The 26,725-nt window shown below is 42.5% G+C and overlaps 1 protein-coding gene and 1 long non-coding RNA gene across 3 annotated transcripts in view; one reads left to right on the forward strand and one right to left on the reverse strand.

The window, feature by feature from the left end:
- SACS (sacsin molecular chaperone) overlaps window positions 1-26,725 on the reverse strand; it is a 70,214-nt gene that overhangs the window by 39,084 nt on the left and 4,405 nt on the right. Inside the window, exon 2 of the mRNA XM_082601937.1 lies at window positions 17,642-18,166. Within this exon, the coding sequence (XP_082458063.1) occupies window positions 17,642-17,661 (20 nt within the window). The 5' untranslated portion in view covers window positions 17,662-18,166. The remainder of the gene's footprint in view (window positions 1-17,641; window positions 18,167-26,725) is intronic.
- On the forward strand, window positions 100-14,613 carry LOC309792372. 2 transcript variants are annotated; one of them, XR_014291694.1, is made up of 5 exons: window positions 100-750; window positions 5,489-5,614; window positions 10,202-10,368; window positions 10,911-10,973; window positions 11,648-14,613. It is a non-coding gene; the product is annotated as an uncharacterized lncRNA (long non-coding RNA). The 2 variants fall into 2 exon arrangements; XR_014291695.1 differs by lacking the exon at window positions 10,202-10,368.

Consider the following 26,725-nt stretch of genomic DNA (forward strand, 5'->3'; position numbering starts at 1 on the left):
TACAGGCTCCACCCCACCCGGATCTGTAGTTGAGAAGCTGCCTGGCCCTGCCCCTCCCTCACGCCCCGCCCCCGCCCGCCCTCCCTCCGTCTGCGACAATGCCAGGCAGGGACCGCCTGCGACACTTCGCTGGAAACGCGGGACGCAGGTTTACAGAAGACTTGTGTTTTCCCTGACCGAGTTCAAAAGTGCCAGGACATGCAGAACTAGACCTGCAGGACCTACGTCTCCTTCAACCGTAGTGATTTGAGTCTCTGGAAGCATCTCCAAATGAGGTTGACGGCCTCTCGGGCACCATTGGGGAACGAGGCGGCCGCAGAACAGTGTCTCCGCGGATTCGTTTCCTCTTTGTTTTTAAGGTACAAAAGGAGGATCGATGATTCGGTTTCCTGATGGAGTAAGGACTGCCAGCAGGAAAGTGATAGATGAGAATGCACGCGAGCGTATCCTATGACGCGTTAAAACATATGCAACTTATTTTGGCAATATTGTCTTCTGTTGTTGTGGCCCGTTTCCCATCACACCTGCAAGCTCCTTGAAATCAGAAGCACGAGTCTCAGAGTTGATGGAATCGCCCCAGAGTGACTAACGTTGCCTTGTAATTTGAAAGTGTATGTGGCTTGTTGACGCTTCAGAACGTCAGTCCTTTCTTCCGGCTAACGTCTCTCGTAGGTGTGGAAGAGACACATTGCAAAAAAAAAAAAAAAAGCAACGTCTACTCAGGCAACTCAAAGGCTCTGTCGTGAACAGGTAAACTTGTGTGCTTCTTGTTTAAATACCCTTAATAGAATTAAATTTTAGTGTTGACCCCAAAAATGGTATTAAATACTGTTTTTCAATTTTACCCCCTCCTCCACAGAAAATATTACTCAGAACTCACTATCAGTAATGAAGATACAAAACACCCTTACAGCTGTTCCATCCCTTCCTTCCAACCGTATTGAAAAGTGAAGTTGCTATAAGTCATGCAGGTTTTTCCCTACTTCCTGAAGGGAGAGGATTTCACAGGAAGTGAAGCCGATTTGGCTGGGGAAGGAGGCTGGTCACAAAAAGCTTCGAACACCTGGAGTTCAAAGTACACTCAGGATATCCTTTAAAGGGTTGGTCAGCATGGGGAATGCAAATCTGGAACTCAGGCGAGGTGTGAAAGCTAAGGATATAGATTAGGGAATCATTCTTTTAATCACTCTGTTGATATTTGTTAAACCTCTCCTGTGCTCTAGAGGCACACACTTCTAAACTGCAGGAATACAGCAGTGAACAAAACAGAGTCCCTATCTCATGCTTACATTTTGAGGAAGAAGACAATAATAAACAAGTGGACAAATGATACATAAATTCATGCTATGAGGTCAGCCAGTTCTCTTTAAGTGAGGGGAGGGCGTTGGGGCAGTGCAAGATGGGACAGGAAAGGCACTCGCATGGTCGCAGAACTTCTTTCTAAGAAGTGACAGCTGAGGCCTGGGTGAAACACAGGAAGATGAGCTTATCCAAAGAGAGCTTACAAAGGGGGCAGAGAACTGGTGCAGCTCACACTCCCCTCCTCTTTCACCTGCACTCGGTGTCGCTGCCTAATTCTTCCCCCTCTTCCAGTTCTCTCTCTGACCCATGCCCAACCCGACACAAACTCAGATTTGGAATTAGTGTCTCCTGTTACTGGTGGCTTCCCGGGGCCTGGAAAAGGTTCTAACACAGAATAGGTGCTCAGTAAATATATACAAAGAAAGGAAGGACGGACTGAGGGAGGGAGGCAGGAAAAGAGGGAGAGAGGGAAAAGAAGGAATGAATAAACATCTGGAAAATACAGAAAAGTGGAAACTCAAACATTATTCATAATTCTAACACCAACCTTAACACAAACAACAATTTTATACATGGCCATAAATTTAAGGGGTTTTAATATGATGGTAATTATACCATGAACACATAGTAGTTTTCAATGTTTTTATCACTGTGTAAATCTCATTTCTATTAACTGACTAACTTTCCATTGAGAAGAAATATCTTAGGCTACTTCACCCAATGAATAAGTATGGTAGTTTAATTTTTAATAAGTATGGGTATTTTAATTTTTCAAAAGTGCACAGACTTCGTAACTGTTGAATATCTGTTCATGAAACGTCACCATTATGTATAAGAAGGAAATTTGTAAAACGTATTCTAAGAAATGTTAAGCTGAGCCTTATACTCATTCTGTAGGAACCTATTATCAAATGCAGAATAGCAAGAAGCTGAAGCTTTAGTCCTTTATTTTAGAATGAGTCCAAATCAGTAAGATAGGAGGGGGTCATGGGACCACCCTCTGAGCCTGTTTCAGTTATAGAGACGGGCAAATGCAGCTGTTTTATTGGACAAGCTGGATTCAGCAGGACGCAGAGAACAATGTTATTCCTTCTCATGACCCCTGTTTTAACTTGCCCTGGTGCTTTCTTTCTCTTTCCCTGGATGACGTATCTGGCATTGCATGGGCCCCAGCTTCCCCGTCACTCTTAGATGATGAAAATCTTCCAGTCCCTAACGTGGACACATTTTAGTAACTGAAAATCCTATCCAGGGTAATCATCAAAATGCCAGTCCAATCCAGTGTAAAAACTCTTAAATTTTTATTCTGGTCCATTTGCAGTCTCACACTGCAGTTTAGAAGCATAGCTCCAGGCTCAGGTTAACTTCCCCTGAAACAATGCTTTGTGATTTTACAAACTGGAATGCGCCTGATAGCATATCTTTGATCAGAGGGAAACAATTAATTAGCCCCTTCTGGAAAATGTTCTCCACTTACACAAAGACAAAAGTATAACAAATCATTATTCCTTTGTTTCATGAGTCAGCACAAGGCTGTTTAGCTTGGAAATAAAAAGATGAGGATATTGTGGGCATGCCATTCAGGGAAGTCCTAAAGAATAAGTAAAACCATAAACGAAACAGGGAGAGGAAAAAGATCTCTAAGGGAGAGAAAACAGCACCTGCAAATCATGGAGTCAAAAATAGCAATAAAGCTGAGGAACTTCTAATAGTTCCCTATGAAAAGGTCAGAGGGCAAAATTCGTGCTGGAGCGTAAAAAATATGACCACGCGGTCATGAAGTCTCTATGCCACATACGGAGTGACTGGAGGGGATGGGGAACCCCTTTCAGATTTTAATCAGGTTAGGCGATCATAGCTACATCTTACAAAGATTCCTCAGGCAGCAGAACGGAGGGTAACTTAAGAAGACAAGACTTAAACTAGGAACAAAACCAATGGAAAAATCGTATCCGTGAGATTAAGTAAAAAGCTTCAAGAAGGGCGTCAGCAATGCCAAGTAGCTGAAGTGCCCGTAGGATCTGACAACAGGGAGGCCATTGTTGACTAGTTCTTTGCTCCAAAACCTACAAGAATTCGTAGGATCTAGGGTCAAGTTATTCAGCGTGGCCGACAAGGCTCATCACAGTTTAGCACCAATCAACCTTCTCAGAGTCTTCTCAGGCCACCCTGCCAACCATAATATAGCCTGTGTCCAAGACCAGCTGATACTAATATGTAACATTCATGGAATACTCACTACGTGCCAGGCACCTGCTAAAAACCTTCTGTGATTCAGCTCATTTGATCTTTCCAACTATGCCGTGAAGTACATAAAAACCTCAACTGTCAGGTAAGGAAAATGAAACTAAGTATCTTACTTACAGATCTACAGCTATAAATGGGAGAGCCAGAATTCGAACCCAGGTCGTGCAACTCCAAAGCCCCAGCACTGTTCAGTGTTAAACTACAATATTTATAAAATGCAGTCACTTCACTCTGCCTGGCCTTCCTCGTGGAAAGGAAAGCACCTGCACTGTCCCACCTGCCTGCATCCTCTACCCACACCTCTCCATCTGATAAGTCCCTAAGTCGTAGTCCTAGAATCACCGCTTCTCAAAGCTTTCCTCAACCCCTCCAGGCTGCTTCCTTCTGTATAATCTGAACACTGTACGTTCACATTGGTGCTATAGCACTGACCACATTTTTATTAATCATATTTCATTTCTATTCATTGCAATGCATTTTTCCTTGTATCTTCAGGGCCAGCGCACAGAATTATTCAACAAATGTTACTCAGACGTTTAGGGTTAAATGAATGACTGCATATAGGTGGATATTAACTCCACTCCTAAGATCAGTCAATAAGGTTTTGTTTTGGTTTTTACTTCTGTTCAAAATGCTTTTGGCTGCAAGTAACTGACTACCTGACTAGCGGTAGCTAAACTGATAAGGGTTTGTTTTTCTCTCACGTGCAGAGGAAGACTGCTCATCTGCAGTGACAGGACCAGCACCCCAGTGACGTGGGGACCTTCTCTCCTTCTCATAAAATGGCTAATACAGCTCCAATATATCCATATTCAGTGTAGGAAGAAGGAAAAGGGAAAACACCCATCCTGTCTGTTTTATGGGAAAAGAAGAATTTTCCCAGCAGACTTCTATTTCTCATTAGCCAGAACTTTATCACATGGCCACGCCATAGCTGCCAGGGAGGCAAGGAAAGTGAACACAGTTGTCTCTTGGTCTGAGGAGCAGGAGGGAGGGGGGATTGGTTCCAGGACCCCCGTGGTTTCCAAAATCCTTGGATGCTCAAGTCCCTTATATAAAAGGCCATCATATCTGCATATAACCTACACACATCTGTGTACTTTAAATCACCTACAGGTTACGTATAATACCTACTACAATGTAAATGCTCTGTAAATAGTTGCCGGCTCATGGCAAATGCAAGTTTTGCTTTTTGGAACTTTCTGGATATGGAGTTTCCACAGGTTTATTTAGCTTTTCAAGCCTCCACAGTAGGTTCCAACAAGATAGTAGGAATTTGTGAGTGATCACTGGATCAGCCTACAGCATTGCTCTAATCTACATGGCAAAATTATGTTTAAATCATCTGCAGAAATATTAGAAAACAGTGCAACTGATAAGATTTTAAAAGATGCTGTGTAGTAACATATCAAGGTACATTTTTCTGAAGGATGGGGGAGAGGTGATACTGCGTGCAAGTAATCTTTCTTGGCCTTGGGATGGGAATTTGGGCAGATCCTATGATTTTTTTCTCACCCTAATATAATGGCAGTCCTGAGGTCACTTTAAGTTATTTCAATTCTATGATTGGAATAAGTTCAGCCAAAATCATTACATAAAAATTCAACCTACAATCCTCATTCGAAGGTCAGTTTTCTCCTCACTGAAGCCATCACCACCCCACACTAAGGCGGGTGGTCAGAGCCTTCCTAGAGGGAAGGGGTGGGGGTGGGTTCTCCTCTCTCCTTGTTCCCCCAAATAGTCAGCTGCGATTGAGCCCACACAGGCCAAAGCCCTGAGACAGGAAAGGAAAGAGGGTGGTGGTCTGTTCCTACTTGGCTGGGTGGACCTGAGCCCTGTGGGCCTGGCAGGTGATTGAGGTCACCCTTCCTCTTCCTTACCCCTGTGTTACTGAGCCCCTGTGTTTGATAAACCTCGCCCCGTTTCTGCTTTCTATCAGATCGCTTGAAGGAGCATGGGAAGTCCACCATCCTGAGTCAGGCTTGCTGGTTTCCACTCATTTTGTCTCCATGCTTTCCTGGGGCGTCCAGCACCTGCCCTCTGCCCGCCACAGCCTCCACTGCTGGTGAATACCCTAAAAACACTGAGTTGGACCCTTTAAAAGGTGAATTTTATGGTATGCGAATTATATCTAAAAATAATAACATTGTAGTTGATGCGAAGGCAAAGGCATTCCCTGTACCACAGTGTGTAGAGTCCCTCTGGGCACAAACATTTGTGAATGTGGCTACTTTGACTTTTCTGGTGAGTCCAGTGGTTTGTCTATTTAACCATCTTCTTAAGATGCTCTGAGTCTTTTTCCAGAATGGTTGGAACTGACATCTTTGCCCTCAAATACATACAGGAACAGAATGAAATACAAACTCCTTAGAAGGACATTCAAGTTCTACTTGTCACGCTCATCTCTCACTCCCCGCCCTCACCCCAATTTACTCTTCCCCCCCCCCGGCTCCCACCTACCCTTCCAGGCTCTGCTACAGCCTCATGAAATTAACTCCCCAGCTCTCTCACGTGGTCTCTGCTTGTATTCCCCTTCCTTCCCCGATGTCCACTCCTCCTTCAGATGCACCCCAAGTATCCTTCGCTGGGAAGCCTGATGCCTCACAGGGCACCGTGGCTGCGGGCCTGGTGCTCACCTTCTAGATGACTTCCCCCGTGGACCCCACAACTCCACCATCAAGGCCTTACGCAGAGTGATCCTTTGCACGGGGGACCTGGGCTTCAACCAGTAAGGCAGAGCTTATCCGGCAAGCCACGTTCAATACAACAAGCCAGACAAGTGACAGAACTTCCCTTCTCTTTGTGCCAATGGAGACACGGTGCCTTAACTTTTTTTTTTTTAATAACTTTGATTTTATTTGTAATTGTATATATTTGCTTATAACTTTGACAAAGAACATCAAAGAATTTGGCACTAAAATCTCATATTGCTGTGATTAAAAGGAACCTGAGAGCTTGGATAAGGGCAGGGTAAATAATAATAATTTGACTATGATATCTTATCCCTGAATGCTTTTGACATATTTTATAGTGTTCTTTAAAAGCTCAGTAAATATAGTATGGTATCCTGGATTGGTCCTGGAATGGAAAATGATACTAGTGGATAACTAGTGAATACAAATAAAGTCTGGAATTTAATTAATGATAATGTCCTAATGTTGTATCAGCTAGAACTCTTGTGATTGAAAGTAACTGAGGCTCAGCTCAGTGTACAAGGAAAATGAAACAATCATGAGTTTATCTCAAATTAGACTTGGTATGGTACAAACTTCTTTCTCTCTATTCTGCTTCTCTCTCTGTCTCCCTCTCCTCTGGATCCCTCTATGTTGCTCTAAAAGAAAACCTGTGTACTTCACTAAGATGCCACTGTTAGCCCCAACTAGTTATCTACTTAACATTCCAAGTGGAGGAAATATATGCTTCCCTCTCCAATATCTATGTATGAAAAGTGCCAAAGAGCTAAAATCTATTTTAGTTATTTATTCACCCTTGAAATGATTACTAAGCCTGTTCATTTTGGCCATCCGAACTCACGTGATCAAATAAGAATCAATCAACTACAGGGAAAAACACTGTCTTCAGAAAACTGAATCTATGCAGTCATGTCACCAACATGTATGATCTCAAACAGGATAGGGCTTCTATGCTACATGATCCCATAGCATCCTGTATATTCCTCAGTGAAATTATTCTGAATCATCGCAAGTCTGTCTTCCTCATAAGACCATCTTTGGTGACTTGAGTTATGAAATATTGCCTTACTCATCTTTCTATCTCCATGTTTATCTGATGTTAGTAACTACAAAATATTTGATGAATGGAGACAGAAAATAAATCAATCTGATGCAGGTAAGAAAAATAACTGGAGTTAGCACAGAATATGTTAATATTCATTTTTGCTTTTTGGCATTTAAGCAAAATTAATTTTGTTTAATGGAGGCATTAGATTTTAGTCCATGCCTCTGTTTGTTTCTCTGAGGTATAAGTGACAATGTAATATTAGTTTCAGGTGTACAACATAATGATCGGCTATTTGTATATATTGCAAAATGATCATTGCAATAAGTCTAATTAACATCTATCACTACACATAGTTACAATTTTTTTCTTGTGATAAGAACTTTTAAGATCTACTCTCAGCAACTTTCAAATATGCAATACAGTATATATATATATATATATATATATATATATACATTTTTTTTTTTTTTTTCGGTACGCGGACCTCTCACTGTTGTGGCCTCTCCCGTTGTGGAGCACAGGCTCCGGACACACATGCTCAGCAGCCATGGCTTACGGGCCCAGCCGCTCCGAGGCATGTGGGATCTTCCCGGACCGGGGCACGAACCCGTGTCCCCTGCATCGGCAGGCAGACTCTCAACCACTGTGCCACCAGGGAAGCCCCTACAATATAGTATTATTAACTGTAGTCACCATGCTGTACCTTAAATCTCCATGGCTTATTTATTTTATAAATATGCCCATTTTTAACACAGCTCCTAGATGCTAGCTTTTCCCATCTTCTTTTTTTTTTTTTTAATGTATTATCCATTTAACTTGAAGGTGAGGTTCTAGACTCAGCATTTTCACATAATGAATGAGAATCCACTGGAGCATATGGTTTCTAGCCAACAGGTGAAAGAACTCCAGCAAGGCTCTTTAAACCCCATTCAGGATGGGAGTAAGGGTGGCCCAGGAAGCCTGAATGATCATCTCAGATTCTCACTTATTCTTCCCTTCTACACAAGGAAGGAAAATGGAGATAGAGGAGACGGTGCCTTAACTTTTATTTTTAGTTCCATTAAACATGCTTTGGGAAATGATGTCATGTTTCTGAATGAACATTCCTCCCTTTCCTCCTTCCGAAGAGGGACTACGAATTCCCTAAATTGCTGTAAAAGTTTTGAGAAAATAGGATTATATAGATTTTACATGATGCTTTTGAATCTATTGTTAATGTGAATGCGAGGTAGTTGTTTGGTTGCCAAAAATCCTAGATTATTCAAAGATAGCTTTGCCAAAGCGAAATTAACCAGGAAGGGCCTTAAGTGTAGTCATGGTTATATATAGCAATGGGGTAATCCGAAAGAACTTTGCATTAGAAAGGAAAAAAGTGACTCAGGCCCTCAGATATTGTAAAGGTGACACATCTTGAGCCATATTAGCCATTTCAGGGAATAATAAAACAACCACATGTGGTTTCTGAATTCCTCTTCCATTTATGACGACCTTGATTAAACATCCTCTCTTGGAATGCTTTATAGAAAATATGGAGATAGAGTGAGCTAACTATAGCAGTACGTACATTAAAATAAATGTACTGCATGCTAATAATTAGAGTGTTTTAATGGAGTCTCGGCCCTAGACACAATGGTAGGAAACTTACGACATAAACCTATAAAACACTCCATCATAAAATTGATTAAATTGAACATAAAAAACAGAAATGGTATGAGCAACGAATACCATAATACACTCTAATACCTTTTTTCTGTTTCTTCCAGCTATTGATACTGTGCTTTTCTTTTAGGAAGTTAATAATTTTCCTTCTGTTTTGTCCTTTATTTACACAAGTTGCTTTTCTTCACTTTCCACCTGTCTCCATCTTCCACCCCTTGTGTGGAGGCGAACTGATGGTCAGACCCGACCCCCCCCGCAGCCCCGCTCTCATGCCTTTCCATGGGAGGGATGTCACCGCTCCGAGCTCACTTCCTCACCTGTACGACCCTTCCTCAGGGTCGTAAAGGGCTGTCGCTGACCTGGGAGGGTCGCATTTATTCATACAATAAAAATGTGTGACAACCACGATGCGCTGGGTGCTGGCATCCTGATAAAGGAGCACAGTTCCCGCCTCTGTCTGGGGGTGCATCAGCTCATGGAAACGGCCCCCAGGCAGGCATCACGAGAGGGCGGCCTCCACACTCTTCTTCTCACCCTCGTCCTCCCCATCGCCCTCCTCGGTGGCTCTGGCACCTGTACAGTCAAGGCCAATGCCAGAAGAACCGTGAAGCAGGCCAGTGGCGTCTTGGGTCCTCTTCAACATCTTGATCTGAACTTCTCCTCCTCTCCTGATGCACTCTGCACTTTTATCTACGGCTTCCCCAGCTCTGCTGAGTTCAGTAAGCGTGACCTGTGCCCATCCTATGTTCAGGCACTCTGCCGGGTGCCCAGAAATCAAAGACCAGTAATGCTGTTAATATGGACCCCAGTGCCCATAAGGAGCTCAAAGACAGAAATGATACACAAACGTCATTTCAATATGAAAGGGAAAGTGCTAACATAAAGGAAAGCTCCTGAGCCTCACGGTGTTGTCTTCCATTAAAGGTTTTCTTGGATGAGCACTGCAGCCTCCAGTCCCCGTCAGGAAAGAGACTGCCCTCCTGGTGGATTCTGTGTCTGGACTGAGATCCGGTTCTTCCTTTTCCTCCTTCATTGTCTTTACTCCCAAGTGCACCCAAGGTCAGCTCCCATCAGCTCCATCCTTCACACCGTCGTGGATCTGCTTCCCTGCCAGGCACATCCCTCCTGCTCACGAGGAGTCCCACTCCAAAGTGGCCCTGGGATTCCCTTCAGCTGCATTTCCCTGTGTCTGTGTGTGTTTAGAAACAGAATTTATTTTTCTTTCTGTCTCTTTAAACCTTCGTTGGAGAAGACCATGCACACGGGCTAACTCTCAACAAGACGTATCCCTCTCGATGCCATGGCACTGTCTCCTCTGATCCCCACTTGCTTCTTCCAGCAGGAAGGCAATGCAGCCTATTCCTCTCTCTCAAGGATATTTCTGTTGCTGTGTGGGCACTAGGTTCAGAGTTTGGGAAGGTGAGTCACCTAACTGCCTCTGAAATCGTATCACAGAGACCATTGTTCACTTAAAGCAGTCATTGGGATGGTGAGAAATTCAAAACCACACATAATAATAATACCTGCCATAATGAAACACTTACTGGGCACCAAACACTTCTAATTGAATCTTCACTAAAATCCTATGAGGCATTTTTATTTCTATTTTACAGATTTTTTTAAAAAAGAGATTCAGAAAGGTTATAACTTCCCCAGACCACACACAGGGCCAAGATCTAACCCCATTCCGTGCAAACCCATACCCTGTCCATACCCCCATATGGGGTTGTTATTGGTGCCAATAGAGATGTTTATCCTGGGGAAAACGTGACTCCAGGGTACATGTTATACTGTTCAAATAAGAGAATGGTTTTCATGTATAAAAATTTCTGTGGCTCCAGGGACAGATTTGGGGTTCACTCTAAGGAAAAATATTCCACCAATTAGAATACTCATTTGTATTCATTTATCACCAACCACATGCTGAATCTTTCACACCCACTGTCATATTTAATTCCCAGGTAAATCTACAAAGAAGACATTATCAACCACATTTACAAATCAAGATTCAGGACCCAGAGATGGTAAGTAATTTGTCTAAGATTTCCTTGCCAATGCCAAGTGTCAAGACTGGAACCCAGGTTTCCATTCAATTTCCTTATTCTATGCTGCTCCCCAGAATTGAAGTAAAGGGGAAACACTTTGCTTGAGATTCTAAAAATCTCACACAGTCAGCATGCTTTAGGGATAAAAGTGCCCTAAAATCTCTCCTAAGAGCTAATTACAATCTTGTATTTTCAAGCACATGGCAATTTTATAGTCTGGCTGGACGTAGGCAGTACAAAAGCCCTCACACACATGCTGGAAAACACTTTTGAATGAATATGGTAAGTCAGACAGACAAATATCATACGATACCACTTATACGTGGAATCTAAAAAAATGGTACAAATGAACTTATTTACAAAACAGACATAGAGTCACAGATGTGGAAAACAAACCTATGGTGCCCTTTTCCACATCAGGTACTACACGAGTGTCTTACATTCACAGTCTCTGATCTAACATTATTATAGGCATTATTTTCCCCATATTAAGAAAAGAAGTAACTTACTCAAGGCTCCATGACTAGTAAATGGGATTCAAACCAAGTTATGTCTGGCTCAAAAGTTTATACTCTTCCCATTACACAATTTGTTTTCTCTTAAAGGAGCTGGGAGGGTGTTTGTTGAGTTGCTTTTGTTGTGTTTGGATGCAGAGGTAGGTGTCTAAGGAAGAGAGGAAAGAGAAGACACAGAAGGGACAGGATGGGAACCATCCTCCCCTCTCTGGCCACGAAGGACCGGTTTGGAGCCTGTGGGGACAGAAGGTGAAGGACCAGTGCCATGAAATACTGGACGGGAATAAGTCCATGCAGCACTGCCTCTTTCCTAGGAAACAAAATCAGTACGGGCTTGAGGAGAAGCCATTCCTCTTCCCGACCTACCATCCACAGGTGGCCGTCACTTTGGTCCCAAGGGGTCCGTTGGGATAAAGTCTTACTGAGGTACCAGCTGCAGGGGTCATGACAAGTGCCCTTGACCAAGAGGCTCAAGTGGAAAGAATGTGAGCAAATTCGTTCCTGGCCCCACAGGAGATGTCACCACCCTGAGGACACCCAGAAGTAGCTGGGGAAGAATTTAAGCCAACAAGAAGAGCATGGAGGTTAAGGTCTTACCAACAGGTGAAGATCTGGAGCCATGGAGACATGGGTGTAAATATTAATTGCCCTTATTTATACTCACAAGCTATTGAAACCTCGGAGGTGCGGAAGTAATTGCTAATCCACTGTTCTTTCTTTGGACTCTACCTCCCTGGCTCTATTCCGGGGTTACTGCCACCAAATCCATGACTCCATCAGAAGTCAGGGCTGGCAGGTTTGCTTCGCCCTCTACTGCGCACCTGCTCTTCCCTGACTGGGCTTAGTTTTCATACAATTGGACTCAGCTTATCTGCCTGCTCTCCTGAAGACTGGACTCTGCTCTCTCAACTGAATCTCTGTTACTTCGACTATGGGATAGTAGGAAATAAATATTTGGTCTTTGCCTCTGGGTCCTGGCACAGAGCTCCTAAAACTCTCACAATTTCCTGAGTGATAAGAGTGTTTTCTGTATGCTGATGGCAGGGCCCCCAAATAGCCTCAGATGGGGTTGAGGAGGGGAGTTTGTCACCCCAGGAACCAACGATTAGAGGGTAGGAACTTTCTGACCCGTTCTGATCTCCAGGGAGGGGAGACAGACTGGAGATTGACTTCAACCACCAACGGCCAATGATTTAATCAATCGCACCAACATGATGACCCTTAGCTGGGAACTCTGGAACGACCACCAAGCTGCAGAGTTTCCAGGCTGGTAAGCACATGGAGGTGCTGGGATGGGACGTGCACCTGGAGAAGGCCCGGGAGCTCTGCACACCTGCTGCCCCCAAATCTTGACCTATGCATCTCTGCCATGAGCTGTTCCCGAGTTGTATTCTTTATAATAAACTGTAGTCATAAGTGAAGAGCTTTCTGGGTTCTGAGTCAGTCTAGTGAATTACTGAACCTGAGGGCAGGGGTCCTGGGAATCCCTGAATTTGTAGTGGGGGTAACCCAGGGACCCCGCCCCTGCTGGCACCTCAAGTGAAGGCGATCCCGCATGACTGAGCCTGTAACCGTGGGGTCTGTGCTAACTCTGGGTCGTTAGTGTTGGAATCAACTTGAATTGCTGGACACCCAGGAGGTACTGGAGAATTAGGGGACCGATGGTTGTTGGAAAGATCCTCATCAGGTTGTTGACATTCATCTTAAATGACATTCCGACACTGCCAGGTGGTCAGGACATTCTCCCAGCCTGCCTGGACAGACTGACACATGAACCAGCATAGAGCTGTCAGGTAAGGGCCTCCTACACACAGCCCTCCTGGCCAGAACTGCCGTCATCTCTCACCTGGGTTGTGACAGCAAACCATAATGGGTCTCCCCGCCTCTATCCCTGCCCTCCACACAGCAGCTAGAGGGACACTTTTACAAAGTCAGTCAGACTGTGTCACCCCCTGCAGTGGGTTCCCATCTCCTTCACAGCTTCCTCTTCAACCATGACTTTGACTCCCTGGCCCTCAGTCCCTCCCCGCCAGCACACCAGTCTCCTCCCTGTTCTTGGAACGTGCCAAGCAGCGCCCAGCTACAGGATCTGCACGTGCTCCCCTGTCTGGAACATTCTTCCCCTAAATAGCTTATGACTAATTCACTCACCTCCTTCAAGTGTTTGCTCAAGTTTCATCTCCAAGAGGTCTTTCCTGAGCATCCTATTTAAAACTGTGACACATGTTCCTATGACACCCCATTGGACTCCCACCTCCTTTTCCTGCCCACTGTTCCTTTTGTTCCATTGTATGAAGTACCATATAATTTAATTATGTATTATGTTTACTGTGTACTGTCTTCCTCTGTTAGAAAGGAAAAGTCACAAAAGTCGGTATCTACATCCATTTCATTCCCTTACATATTCTAAAGACCAGGCATAATAGCAGAGCACAGGGAGATCAGCTCGGTGCTTTGTGACCGCCTGGAGGGGTGGGATGGGGAGGGTGGGAGGGAGGGAGATGCATGAGGGAAGGGATGTGGGAACAGATGTATATGTATGACTGATTCACTTTGTTATAAAGCAGAAACTAATTAAAAATAAATAAATAAATAAAAATTAAAAAAAAAAAAAAAGGCCAGGCATAATAAATGCCCAACACGTGTTAGTTGAATGAATGACTTTAAGGACAGAGCTTTTGTAGTGAGCAGAACTCTGTGGGGTCTTCCCGGAACAGACCACCCCCACCAAGCCCTCTGCCTGCCTCTTGTCTGTAGAAAAACTATAGCCTCCTAGGCCTTCCCAGAGTTCCAAAGAGTAAACTTAATCAGAGAAGTGAGAAAACGCAGAAAGAAAGGAAAACAGTCAAGCAAGACAAAATAATAATAGTTTAGCCATTAAAAGTCAAGGACTTTTAGTTCCTCCTCCAGGGCTACAGATGATATTCTGAGCCATGTCCTTTGAGCTGTTTTGCAGATACTGAAATCCCCACCAGTTAACTGCATGCTGCCCACAAGCATGGAGACCCCAGACCAGTTGGAACCAGAAGGTTGATGATGTTGACTCCTAATCACTTCACCACCAACCAATCAGAAGAATGTCCACGAGCTGATCACGCCCTCCACAAGCCCTCTCCCTCCCCCTGTCTTTATAAACCTTTACCTGAAAGCCTTTGGGGAGTTCAGGCCTTTTAAGCACTAGCTGCCTGGACTCCTTGCTTGGCACCTGCAATAAACGCTGCACTTTCCTTCACCACAACTGCAGGGTCAGTACACTGGCTTTAAAACGTGTGGGTGAGCGGACCCAAGTTTGAATCGGTAACAGTTTGTCTGGAGGATCCTAACTGAAAGGGCTGCACTGCCATCCCCTGGTTAGATGGACACTCAACACCTTGGATGGACCCTGCAGGAAGATAGCACTGGTCCAGTTGTGGCCGGGCTTGAAACTGACAAGGGCTCTCCACTTGGCCAAACTTTAGAAGGCTGCTCTGAGCCCTCTTTTCGACTAGGCCTTGTCCTCAGGCTCTGTCTTTGAACAGCCTAGCCCAGTTTTGGCAAGAATCCTGCTGTCAGTTTAGCAAGAATCTCCTCAACCTTGAGATCTTATTAACCCCCCACAGCTAACCAAAGTCCTCCTCCGGACCCTTGATACCTTGTCACCCTGGCCTGCCTTCAGCAAGTATCCTGTCAAGCCAGTTTAGCTGGAATTCCCCACCCTGGATGCCTCCTCTTATTAATTTGCCATCCACTGGCCCCCTCTCTCGGCTCACTGGCTATAACTACCTAGATGTCTTTGCTGTATTATGAGTTAAGCCAGATCTCCTCCACAATTGCAATCGGTGTCAAGTCCTAAATAAAATCTTCCTTACCATTTTAACAAGTATCAGGATAATTTTTTCTTTAACCAACGTTATGAGTTTGAACAAGTCACATAACTTTAGTTTTCTCATCCATCAAATGAGACACTAAGACAGGATCTCTTAGACATTGTCACCAGCCTGAATCAACCCCAAATGAACCAAGCTCTTTAGCACCCTGTACCTAGAACTGTTTCCTTAGCATCCTAGGGGGCAGTTTCCCCAAGTCTCGTCCACCCCTCCGTATCTTGGAATCTGCTCTTTGCACTGTCACATACTGACACTCCAGAGTCCCCCTGAAGGCAATGGAAGGGAACCAATCCCAAAGCAGCCTTCAACAAGTGAGACTAACTCAATTTTTAGTTTAATGTTCAGATGGTATAGTCAATAATATATCTGTTTTTATCTTAGCGTAAACATTTTATGTTGTTTATCACATAGATAATCTAACATCTTTTCCCCAAATACTTGCCTAAAGCCAGTTCCCTGGGAAGGCTCTGTGTGTTAATGCAGTGGCTCAGAGCAAGGCCCACGGCCCACACATGCCCCTGAGAACTCGGGATACAGTGCTCCAGAGATCAAGCCCACACTGGATCCTTTTTAGCTTTAAAACTTATTATCTTGCCCCAGGGACAAAAAGACCAGACAATCAAGTTTTACAAAGTTATGGTCTTAATAAGACAGGTTTTAAGTGTCTTAATAAAAGTGTGTTTATAGGTTGATGCTTTGATTATCAACCCATATACTCTGCTCTATGTATTCATAAATGTTGCTGTAACGAGTCACTGACATTTTCACTTTAAGTAAATTATAAGTTCTGTGGAAATTCTAAAGTACCCAAAGCCTATAGGATGTAAGTCTCTGCAAAGATATTCTCAAAGTTAATTTACACTTTGTTCTAGCTGTAAATAGACTTTATCACCTAGTGACTGCAAAGACCATCTAATCTGTTGGTTTTTTTCACTATATGTTAGACGCTTCAAATCAATCCTGATTGTTGAAAATGTATACTTAGTGTCAGCATCAATGAGTCTATGTTATCACTGCTATTTAAAATAAATTTATAAATGAAATTATTTCTAACAAATCAGCCAACTGATGAGTTGAATGAAAATGAGGTCACCTTTAACTTGAAAAAAACATCTAATTTCAAAACTACATGCAGAAAAGCACTACATGGAAGCAGTTTAGAAGGTAAAAAAAGAAAAAAACCAAAGAAATATGAGATATAATACATATGATGCTACATGAGGGTTCTTCTTTCAAGCTTAAACAATTTAGCATCAGAAATAGTGAGAAAATTCATCTCAGGTGACTTCTTATAATATTAGAAATAATCAAATATTCCAATTTGTCAATAAAAGTCAGACCCATTAAGTAGTCTCTATAGCTGTGTGAACCACGCATTTGAATGACAATCAGTCACAAAATGAATCCTGATTTGTTAAGAGGTTAAGTTCTTTTGAAAAAGTTACACTTATTTCCTCTGTCTAATGAATAAAAATTTTCAAAAGGTAAAGAAAAAAACCAAATGTTGGGTTTTTTCAATATTTCAAATTTGGAAAGCCAAATTTTAAAAATCTTTTGATTCGTTGACATCATTGGGTTACAAGATGTGAAGCCCTACCTGGTCTCTGTGGCCCTAAATTTTGAATTACTGAATACACTATTTGAATACAGCCGTCAAAAATCAATGAAAGAGTATTTTGTTATATGCTTAAGAAAAAAGAAGAGCACAGAGAAATTTAAGGGGTAATTATAAATATACACCGATGCTATATTTTTGCATAAACCCTGAAGCTTATAAAATATGTTCTCATAAAAGAGCAACTAAATTTGAGGAAAGGAGCAAATGTTATCTTTTATCATCATAGTTTATAAAGGAAAAGCAGAGAGCTCTCTCTCTCTCTCTTCTCTCAGCTTATTTGATACAACTCCAAGTACTTCACAGTTGTTGTTTAGTATTTTCTAAATAATCATATGGGCAGTGAAAGGCACCAATATATACATTTTACGAAGGAGACAATAGGATACATCTAGTCAACTGTCCATTGTAAGAGCCACACCAGGAAACAAAATCCAAAACCATATAGAGAAACGTAAGGAGTGACTGTCAACCACGGCTTGAAGTGTTATCTGCACAATTCCCATTAGAACCAGCATATCTATGGTTGACTCACTTTTACCTCTAAAGAGCTTTCCTTTGTTTTTGCCAACATATGTTTCATATGGGAAAACCCAATAAGCTTAAAATCACAGTGCAAAGTGTTGTAACTTAAAACATTAACTCATTTACCTATTATCCTTGGTCTCCATTATCACTTGGCCTGGAATATCTGTCTGGGAGAACCATGAAAATATTTTTCTTTCTTCCAAGTCTTTCCTTTGTGTTTCCTGTAAGCGTGTACTCCAGTTCAGCTCTGCCTGGCCAGTGAAAAGGCTGTTTTCCCCTCAGCATCCACTCATCATCTGATGTCCGAAAGCGTTGCTGTGTTTTGTGTTTGTGTTCCTTAAAGTATGACTCTCCAGTCTCAAAGTGTTGCCTCCTTGTGTTACGCCTTCTGATCCAACAACCCACAGATGTTCTTAAGGTAAAATGGTATTGATTAGCTAATGGGTTTTGGCTTTTCCCCAAAGCAAAGAGAAGCTATTTTCATCTGAGAATCTTCCGTATTTCTTTTTGAAGGAGTTGGGGAAGATATGTAGACGTTCTCAGCCTCCGTGTTCCTCACCCTTATCTCAGCAGACGTGCAGTACTCCTTGGCGAGCACCTTTCTTCTTGCTCCTGTGATACCTGCATCTTGGCATCACTTTTGGGCTCCTGAAAGAAAAATCAAGGAAGGGTAAAGGAAGGGGTAAGGGAAAGTACTCAAAGTAAAGGCACTGACAATGCAGTTCCTCGTGGAAGACTGGTTCTGAGCTCCAGGGACTTTCTAATGATAAACTGCTGGTTGCACCACAGCCCTGCCAAGTAGCATGGCACTTACCCTTCCCCTCACCACCGGCAGATACACATCGTAACCACACAAAGCCGTCTCTATAAATAAAGACATGTCCACTTAATTTAGTTTCATGTTCTCACTACCTGTGCATTTCTCCTCATCCCTCTAGTCCCCCGGCTTCTTCCAAGTGGACTATGTGCTTCCCACAATGTGCCTTTTGTCAGGAACAATACCCCTAGATCCAAGCCTATGACTTTACACATTATAGCTCCTGTTTGAAAATGAAACATCTACGTTTTAAAAAAGAAATTTTACTAGTAATATGCTTAATAACCATTGTTGCCTGCAACAGTCTAACATTTTAAGAAATAAACTAGAAGAAAAGGATGACAAACTGAAACAATGGTAAGCCAGAGGGATGAATGAAACTGAATTTTCTACCCACTCCTACAAGTATCATGCTTACAAAGTCTTTATAATTTTCAAGGCGCCCTCTTAGACATTATCGCAGTTCTTTTTTTTTTTTTTTTTTTTTTTTTCTTTTTTTTCTTTTTGCGGTACGCGGGCCTCTCACTGCTGTGGCCTCTCCCGTTGCGGAGCACAGGCTCCGGACGCGCAGGCCCAGCGGCCATGGCTCACGGGCCCAGCCGCTCCGCGGCATATGGGATCCTCCCAGACCGGGGCACGAACCCGTATCCCCTGCATCGGCAGGCGTACTCTCAACCACTGCGCCACCAGGGAGGCCCCGCAGTTCTTTGATAGAGACAGAAGTGCACGTCTGGAAGGTGAGTCGCTGTGCTTCAGCATCCTCGACTAGAAAGTGAGGGACTGAAAATGGGAAAACCAGTTCCTGACTTCTTATTCTGTTTTTGCTACCCAGCAATGTTTCCTTTTGGACAAAAGTAATGTAGAGATAATAATCTAAGCTATATTTAGAACACTATAGATTCTTGGATTCATTAAAACCCAGGGAAGAAACTCAAAACTCACTGCAAATTCTTCCCCAAACACTTCCCTAGTGACTTGCTATAATAAAAATATTCCTAAGCACCATGAGTGAGATTAACGGAAACAAACCAATCCAAAATCTTATTATTCTTTTATAGGAAATCATATATCAAAAAATTTGACTGCCTCCTGTCAAGAATTAGAATAATTCTAGATTTTAAATTAAAATTTAAGAATTAAAATTAAACTAAGGGATTGTAGTAGCAAGAGAATGGAAGCCTTTGGTATGATAATGGATTTTAAAAATTGGACTCTTCAGGGCTTCCCTGGTGGCGCAGTGGTTGAGAGTCCGCCTGCCGATGCAGGGGACACGGGTTCATGCCCCAGTCCGTGAAGATCCCACATGCCGCGGAGCGGCTGGGCCCATGAGCCATGGCTGCTGAGCCCGCGTGTCCGGAGCCTGTGCTCCGCAACAGGAGAGGCCACAGCAGTGAGAGGCCCGCGTACTGCAAAAAAAACAAAAAAAGGAAGTTTTAAAGACAACCATTTATAATAGCAAGAAAAAATAAGTTACCTTGGAATAATTATAACAAAAGAACTTGCATAAAAATTTTAGATAGAAAATCTATAAACTTGAACAAAAGACACCCTTTTAAAAATGGAGAGATGTATATGATGGGCGGGAAGGCTCAATATCACTGAAATGTCCACTCTCCTCAGACTGATCTTTTAATTCAAAGGAATTCCAATCAAAATCACAACAACCTTTTTTTTTAAGATTCCATATATATGTATTAGCATATGGTATTTGTTTTTCTCTTTCTGACTTACTTCACTCTGTATGACAGACTCTAGGTCCATCCACACAGACGTAGAGAATGGACTTGAGGACATGGGGAGGGGGAAAGGTAAGCTGGGACGAAGTGAGAGAGTGGCATGGACATATATACACACTACCAAATGTAAAACAGATAGCTAGTGGGAAGCAGCTGCATAGCACAGGGAGATCAGCTCGGTGCTTTGTGACCACCTAGAGGAGTGGGATAGGGAGGGTGGGAGGAAGGCTCAAGAGGGAAGGGAAATGGGGATATATGTATACATATAGCTGATTCATTTTGTTGTACAGCAGCAACTAACACAACAATGTAAAGCAATTACACTCCAATAAAGATGTTTAAAAAAAAAATCCCAACAACCTTTTAAAATGAAACTTGAAACTCTAAAAGTTTTATGGAAGAACAAGGGGATAAGAATAAAGAAAGACACTCCTTCAGAAGCATGAGGGGAAAGACTTGCTTTACTAAATAGCAAACTGTAATATAAAACAAGAATAAGTTGGTATGGCATTCACACAGGAACAATCAAACAGCAGGAAGCTTAGAAACAGATCCATGCATTAATGGAAACTTGATACATGACAGAGGTGTTTGTCAGTTCAGTGGAGAAAGCTGGACCCTTCAAAAAATGTTACCCGGACAAGCGCTTATCCACCTGGAAACATAAATGTATCCGTACCTCACACTGCATACAAGTATCAATTTCAGATGATTAAGGGCATAAGTGAGAAAATCAAACCTTAAAGTTTCTGGAAAGAAATATAACCCAATATCTTTATGACCTCAGGGTACAGAAGAACTCCTTAAACAACAAATAGAAAGCCCTAACCACAGAAGAAAAGATGGCTACATTCAAACCACATTAAAATTTAGAACTTCTGTTCACCTAAAGCAAGCTACATAAATCAGGAGAACATATTTGCCACACAGACAATCAAAAAAAAAAAATCTTGAAAGTAAAAAAAGATACAACCTCAAAGAAAAGTGGGCCAAAGACTCCAATTTATATATACTCTTTCCTAGGCATAGCATTTCCGTTTTAAAATGATAAAATTTAAATTTGTACTATACTGTGTCTTCTACATAGGATAATGTTGAAAGTGTTTATAACATGATGAAGAGTATATAATGACAGCTCTGTCTGAAGTAGTATCTTTAATATCTTTCATTTATTATCATAATAGCTGTTCATTAAAAATGAGGCACAGATGGAATACCAGAGTCTGCGTAATAAGATTTTAAAAGAAGAGGAAAGGGAGGGAGGGGAGGCAAGGAGAGAAAAGGGATTTGCAGACAGGGTCACCCCTCACAGCACGGCTTCACTTTTTGGTGCCTACTTGAGCAGCACCCACTCCTTCCCTAAATACCTCTCTGTCATCAGGGCATGCGTCCAGCCCCTTGTGAAACCTCCCTGAGAACTTATTCCCCAAGCATTCAAAGTATTCTTTGGGGTTCCCAAGATCCACTTGGTGTCAATAAATCCTTCTTCATTAGTATGAAATTCTGCACGTGCTATTTAAATAATAGAACTGTAGGGGAGCAAAATTTGCCATTTATCATACTAAATGAAGTAAGTCAGAAAGAGAAAGACAAATACCACATGATATCACTTATATGTGGAATCTAAAATATGACACAAATGAACTTATTTATGTAACAGACTCACAGACATAGAGAACAGACTTGTGGTTGAGAAGGGGGAGGGGTGGTGCCAGAGGGATGGATCTGGAGTTTGAGATTAGCAGATGCAAACTAGTATATATAGGATGGATAAACAAGGTCCTACTGTAGAGCACAGGGAACTACATCCAATATCCTGTGATAAACCGTCATGGAAAAGAATATATATGTATATGTATAACTGAATCACTTTGCTGTGTAGCAGAAATTAACACATTGTAAATCGACTATACTTCAATAAAATAAATTTTTTAAAAACTTAGGCTGATTATGTTTAAGGCCCCAAAGCCTCAGGGAGAACCTCTGACCTTCCCACGAACTGCCTAAAAGAACATAGAGCACGTGTTCCAGGAAGGGAGCATCACCATACATAACTGTATTATGCGCTAAGTCTGTCTGTTACCATTCCTCTCTGTGTCCCATTGTCTCTGCCTGGCCCAGCAAACGGTTGTTCACCAAACTTTTGCTTTTCCATCTTCATGTCAATTGCCTTCCTCCACTTTCAAGTCCCAAACCCCTATTCCCAACCTCCTCTCATGTCTTTAGCTGAGGATGGTATCTAAGGTGAGGGCTTCGGCCACTTTGGCGAGTTACTCAGGTCCTGGGTCTCTCCATGTATACACGTTAATAAAATTTTGTCTGATTTTCTCATCTTAATCTGTCTCGTGTCAATTTCATCCTTAGACCAGCCAGCAGAACTTGGAAGGGAAGAGGAAAATTCTTCTTCCCCAGCAGTACCTTACCTATGTGTAGTCCTTTACAATTACATGCATTGTTTCATGTGGTCCTCAAGACAACTTTATAAAAGAGGTAGACCAGATAGCTTCCCCATTTTACAGGTTAAGAGTCTGAAGCTATAAGAGGTTAGAGGATGTGCCCACACCCTACAGGCACAGAGAAGGGGACAAGATGACAGAAGTCCTCAGGACCTGTCGGTGCTAGTTTACAGAGATGTTAGCTCGTCCGGCGGAGCGTGAGGGAGCGAGGCTGTGCACACCATCACAGAGCCTCCTAGGGCGTGACAGAGCCCCAGCAGACCTCTCGACCCCCAGGTAGGGGATTTCAACAATAAACCAGGCTGCTTTCATATAACAGTATTGAAATGTGTGGAGCGCATCAACACTCACAAATAATTATATATTGTTTATTATATATATAATAACCTTTATTATATATCGTTTTACTTATTCTCATGATTATATATTGTTATATATATTGTTTTATTTATTATATGTTATTATATTGATAATGAACAAGCCTTTATCATATATTGTTTTACTTATTCTCATGATTACTTTTTTTTTTTTTTTTTTTTTTGCGTTACGCGGGCCTCTCACTGTTGTGGCCTCTCCCGTTGCGGAGCACAGGCTCCGGACGCGCAGGCTCAGCGGCCATGGCTCACGGGCCCAGCCGCTCCGCGGCATGTGGGATCTTCCCGGACCGGGGCATGAACCTGTGTCCCCTGCATTGGCAGACGGACTCTCAACCACTGTGCCACCAGGGAAGCCCTCTCATGATTACTTTGTACTAATTTAAGATCAAAATATGTAGACAAAGAAATATTAAAATGTTTTTCTTGATTCTCAGTACATGCTTTCACACACATGTTTATTCAGTTCAACAAACATCCATTTCTTGGTGTGCTGTGGCCATTCTACATATGCAGATATATGAACACATCTCTGCCTATAATTAAGCATATATTTAGTTCTATTTCATTTTTATTGTATTAAACTACAGAAATGTTTTGTTCCTTACTGATTATATGACTACCACTATATAGATTTTTATACTTATGTGTTTAATGCTTCTCTTGTGTATAAATCTTCATCTGATAATGCATCCATTTTTGAGTGCTTCAGTGTATCACACATTTACTTTTATAAATCCTTAACAATAACAATGCATGGAAGATAAAAGCTAGTAGCCTTTTTATGGCCTCAAATATGACTGAACAGCAGTCTGATGCAATTTTAAAAAAATAAGAAATGTGAACATTCAAACTATCCATACTGATAAATTGACAATTCCTCAACAAGACAATCAAATTAATCAAGATATGATAAAACTGGGTCTTTTCTTTTACTGCTTTCATGATAATTTTGTGTTTACATATTTCATTAACACAGCCAAGAAAATTAGTATATCCTAAATTTTGTACCCACTTGCATTGCTATTGATAGTAAAACTGTAATGCAGTATGGTAAGGTTATCTTGTAGAGGTATGGTATCTTTAATTTGTTAAGGTGATTTCATAGATATTATCTTATTTCAGTCTCATAACAGCCTCGTGGTTTGGTAGGAAATTATTAATTCCATTTGACAGATAAGGAAACTGGTGTCCAGAAGAGTCAAGCACCATCTCATGCTGGGACTTAAACTAACGTCTTTACTCCATCTCTTACCTTAATCACGCTATTGAGTACCTAACACAATACAGACACTCAAATATTATTTCCTTCTCTGCCCATAGGGTCCCCAAAGGGGAAGGAACTGCTCCCGTCATATCACTTTGGGGTAGAGTCATTCAATCGAGGCCACGACCCGGGAGTCACATAACCTCTCCATGCCCAGCCTTCCTCACTGTGACACAGGACAGCTTGCCCCATCCACACACAGAGTCATCATAAACACCAGCCTGAACGGGATCTAAAAGTACTTAATGAACGGCAGGCTGGTCCTGCAAATACAGGATGCCAGTCTTCTTGCTCATGGACTATCCCCAACCCACAAAGGGACAGGAAATGTTCATGCTCTTCTCGCCCCCTGATCCCTGTCCTTCTCTCACGCATCAGGGGCTAAACAGTCAGTGCCCTATAATGGCTATTAGGGAACAGGCCTGGCCGTCCACCCTGACCAGCTGTGAAATCCCCGCGTTCTGCTCTGACTCCTGAAGCCACTGCCTACGGCTAATACAAGCACAGTGTGTCTCTCCAGTGATTTCTTCACCTTCCCAGCAAAAACACCCTAGTGTGGCAACCTGGGCTTCCCTCAGAGCGGTCGGATTTGACACCATATATGATCTCATTTAAGGAGCAGGAAAGAAACACGCTTGTTCCATTTACTCACCGGGGTGAATATTTCTTTGAATTGCTCTACTTGAAATGGAAACTGGCCGGACACCCAGGGCTTAACTCATGGCCACTGTGCCCAAGGGCCCTGTCTTAAGGAAGCAGGGACGTCCAGGGTGCCCCTCCCCCTTCACAGCTCACATCGACCCCTGAGCTCTACCTGTCACAAAAGCTTCAGTTTCCCTAGAAGCAGTCTTTTCACCTATGTATAGCAAAGACTAGAGCCAGAGTTGCCTTCAGTGATCTCCTGCCAACAGGATACACATTCCTCTAAAGCTGGGAATTAAAAATCAACATTACTGGGCTTCCCTGGTGGCGCAGTGGGTGAGAGTCCGCCTGCCGATGCAGGGGACACAGGTTCGTGCCCCGGTCCGGGAAGATCCCACATGCCACGGAGCAGCTGGGCCCGTGAGCCATGGCCGCTGAGCCTGCGCATCTGGAGCCTGTGCTCTGCAACGGGAGAGGCCACAACAGTGAGGCCCGCATACCGCAAAAAAAAAAAAAAAAAATCAACATTAGTCTTCATCATGTTTGATCAGACATAATCACAGGCAGCTAAATCCTCTGTGACGTGCTGAAAACTCACCCTTGAAAGTCCCTAACGTTACAGAAACAAGGAACCAATACAGACAGACTCCGGGCCCACAGAAAGCCTCCACTGGAATTACCCTCAGAATAATGGTCTTGCTCTGCTTGCTGTCAGAACAAAACATGAGTCAGCACAGACTTGAAAATGGCATCTTTGCAAAACAGAGAAGTCAGATTAATTCACCCTATAAATCAATAGACCAAAATGTAAGGCAAAGCAAGAATTGCGGCTGTCATTAATAGCAGAACTGTATGGGCACAATCTACTGTAGAAAAGGTCATGGTCACTATAGCCTTATTTGACCTCAAGTAAACATCCCTGAAATGGAAGATTTACAGAAATGCACTTTACGGAGCCGAGAAGTGAAGTCAAAGGTAAGGGATACTTATCAGTGGGGTGTGTGTGTGTGTGTGTGTGTGTGTGTAATTGAAGATTTCCAGTAGAATGTACAGCAGAAAAAATACTGTCTCAAATTTAATAAGAAAATGCATAAATTATTCCCTTACTGTCCCAAATTCCTTCTATGCTGTACAAATCTTCCTCGTCCACTTTGCAAAAAGTTCCTCAAGAATGTCTTACATCTTTGCCCCCCTACTCGGTCAGATGCAGGGCCATGGATACAGAAGGTATTCAATAAAGAATAAATAGTTTAGTCACTTCGGCCCATTTCCAGGTAATAAAAGACACATATACTGTCATAGCCTATCTTGAATCGAGTTGATCTAGCCTCAGCTTTTGGTCCGTCGACGGGCAGAGCTAATTGTTGGAGGCATGGGTTTGGAAGGGCTACCACTGGAATAAACTCCTTGGAGTCTTAGGTTTACCTTTAAAAGCTCAATTATCTTCAAAGATAAATTTTACATAAAAGTAATATGCCATATGGGTGAACTGTATAGTATGTGAATGATAACTCAATAAAGCTTTTAAAAATAATATATTAAAAATAGATTATATGATTGAAATACATCTCTTTTGATATTATCTGACTAATATTATTATTATCTAGCTTTTTGAAGGGAAAAATAACATTCACTCATTCACTTGAAAACCAGTGTTTCCCTGGGAGCCTGCCAGGGACTTTGCTCACCAGCCATCTGATCCCAGAGGTGAGGAGGGGAGAGGGTCACTGAGCTATTCTCAGGCCCAGTTAAGGAGAAACTGAGGCTCCAAGAGATGAAGCATCAGAGCTAGTCTGATGTAGAGCCCGTTTTCAAAACCGCATTTACCTGACTCCTAATAAATGTATTTAAAGTCTCGGGTATTTTTTTTCAGTCATTAGCCGGGCCTCTGGGGAAAATGAAAGTACATAATACG

The sequence above is a fragment of the Mesoplodon mirus genome, assembly GCF_964341445.2.
Source record: "Mesoplodon mirus genome assembly, chromosome: 17".
Lineage (NCBI taxonomy): Eukaryota > Metazoa > Chordata > Mammalia > Artiodactyla > Ziphiidae > Mesoplodon > Mesoplodon mirus.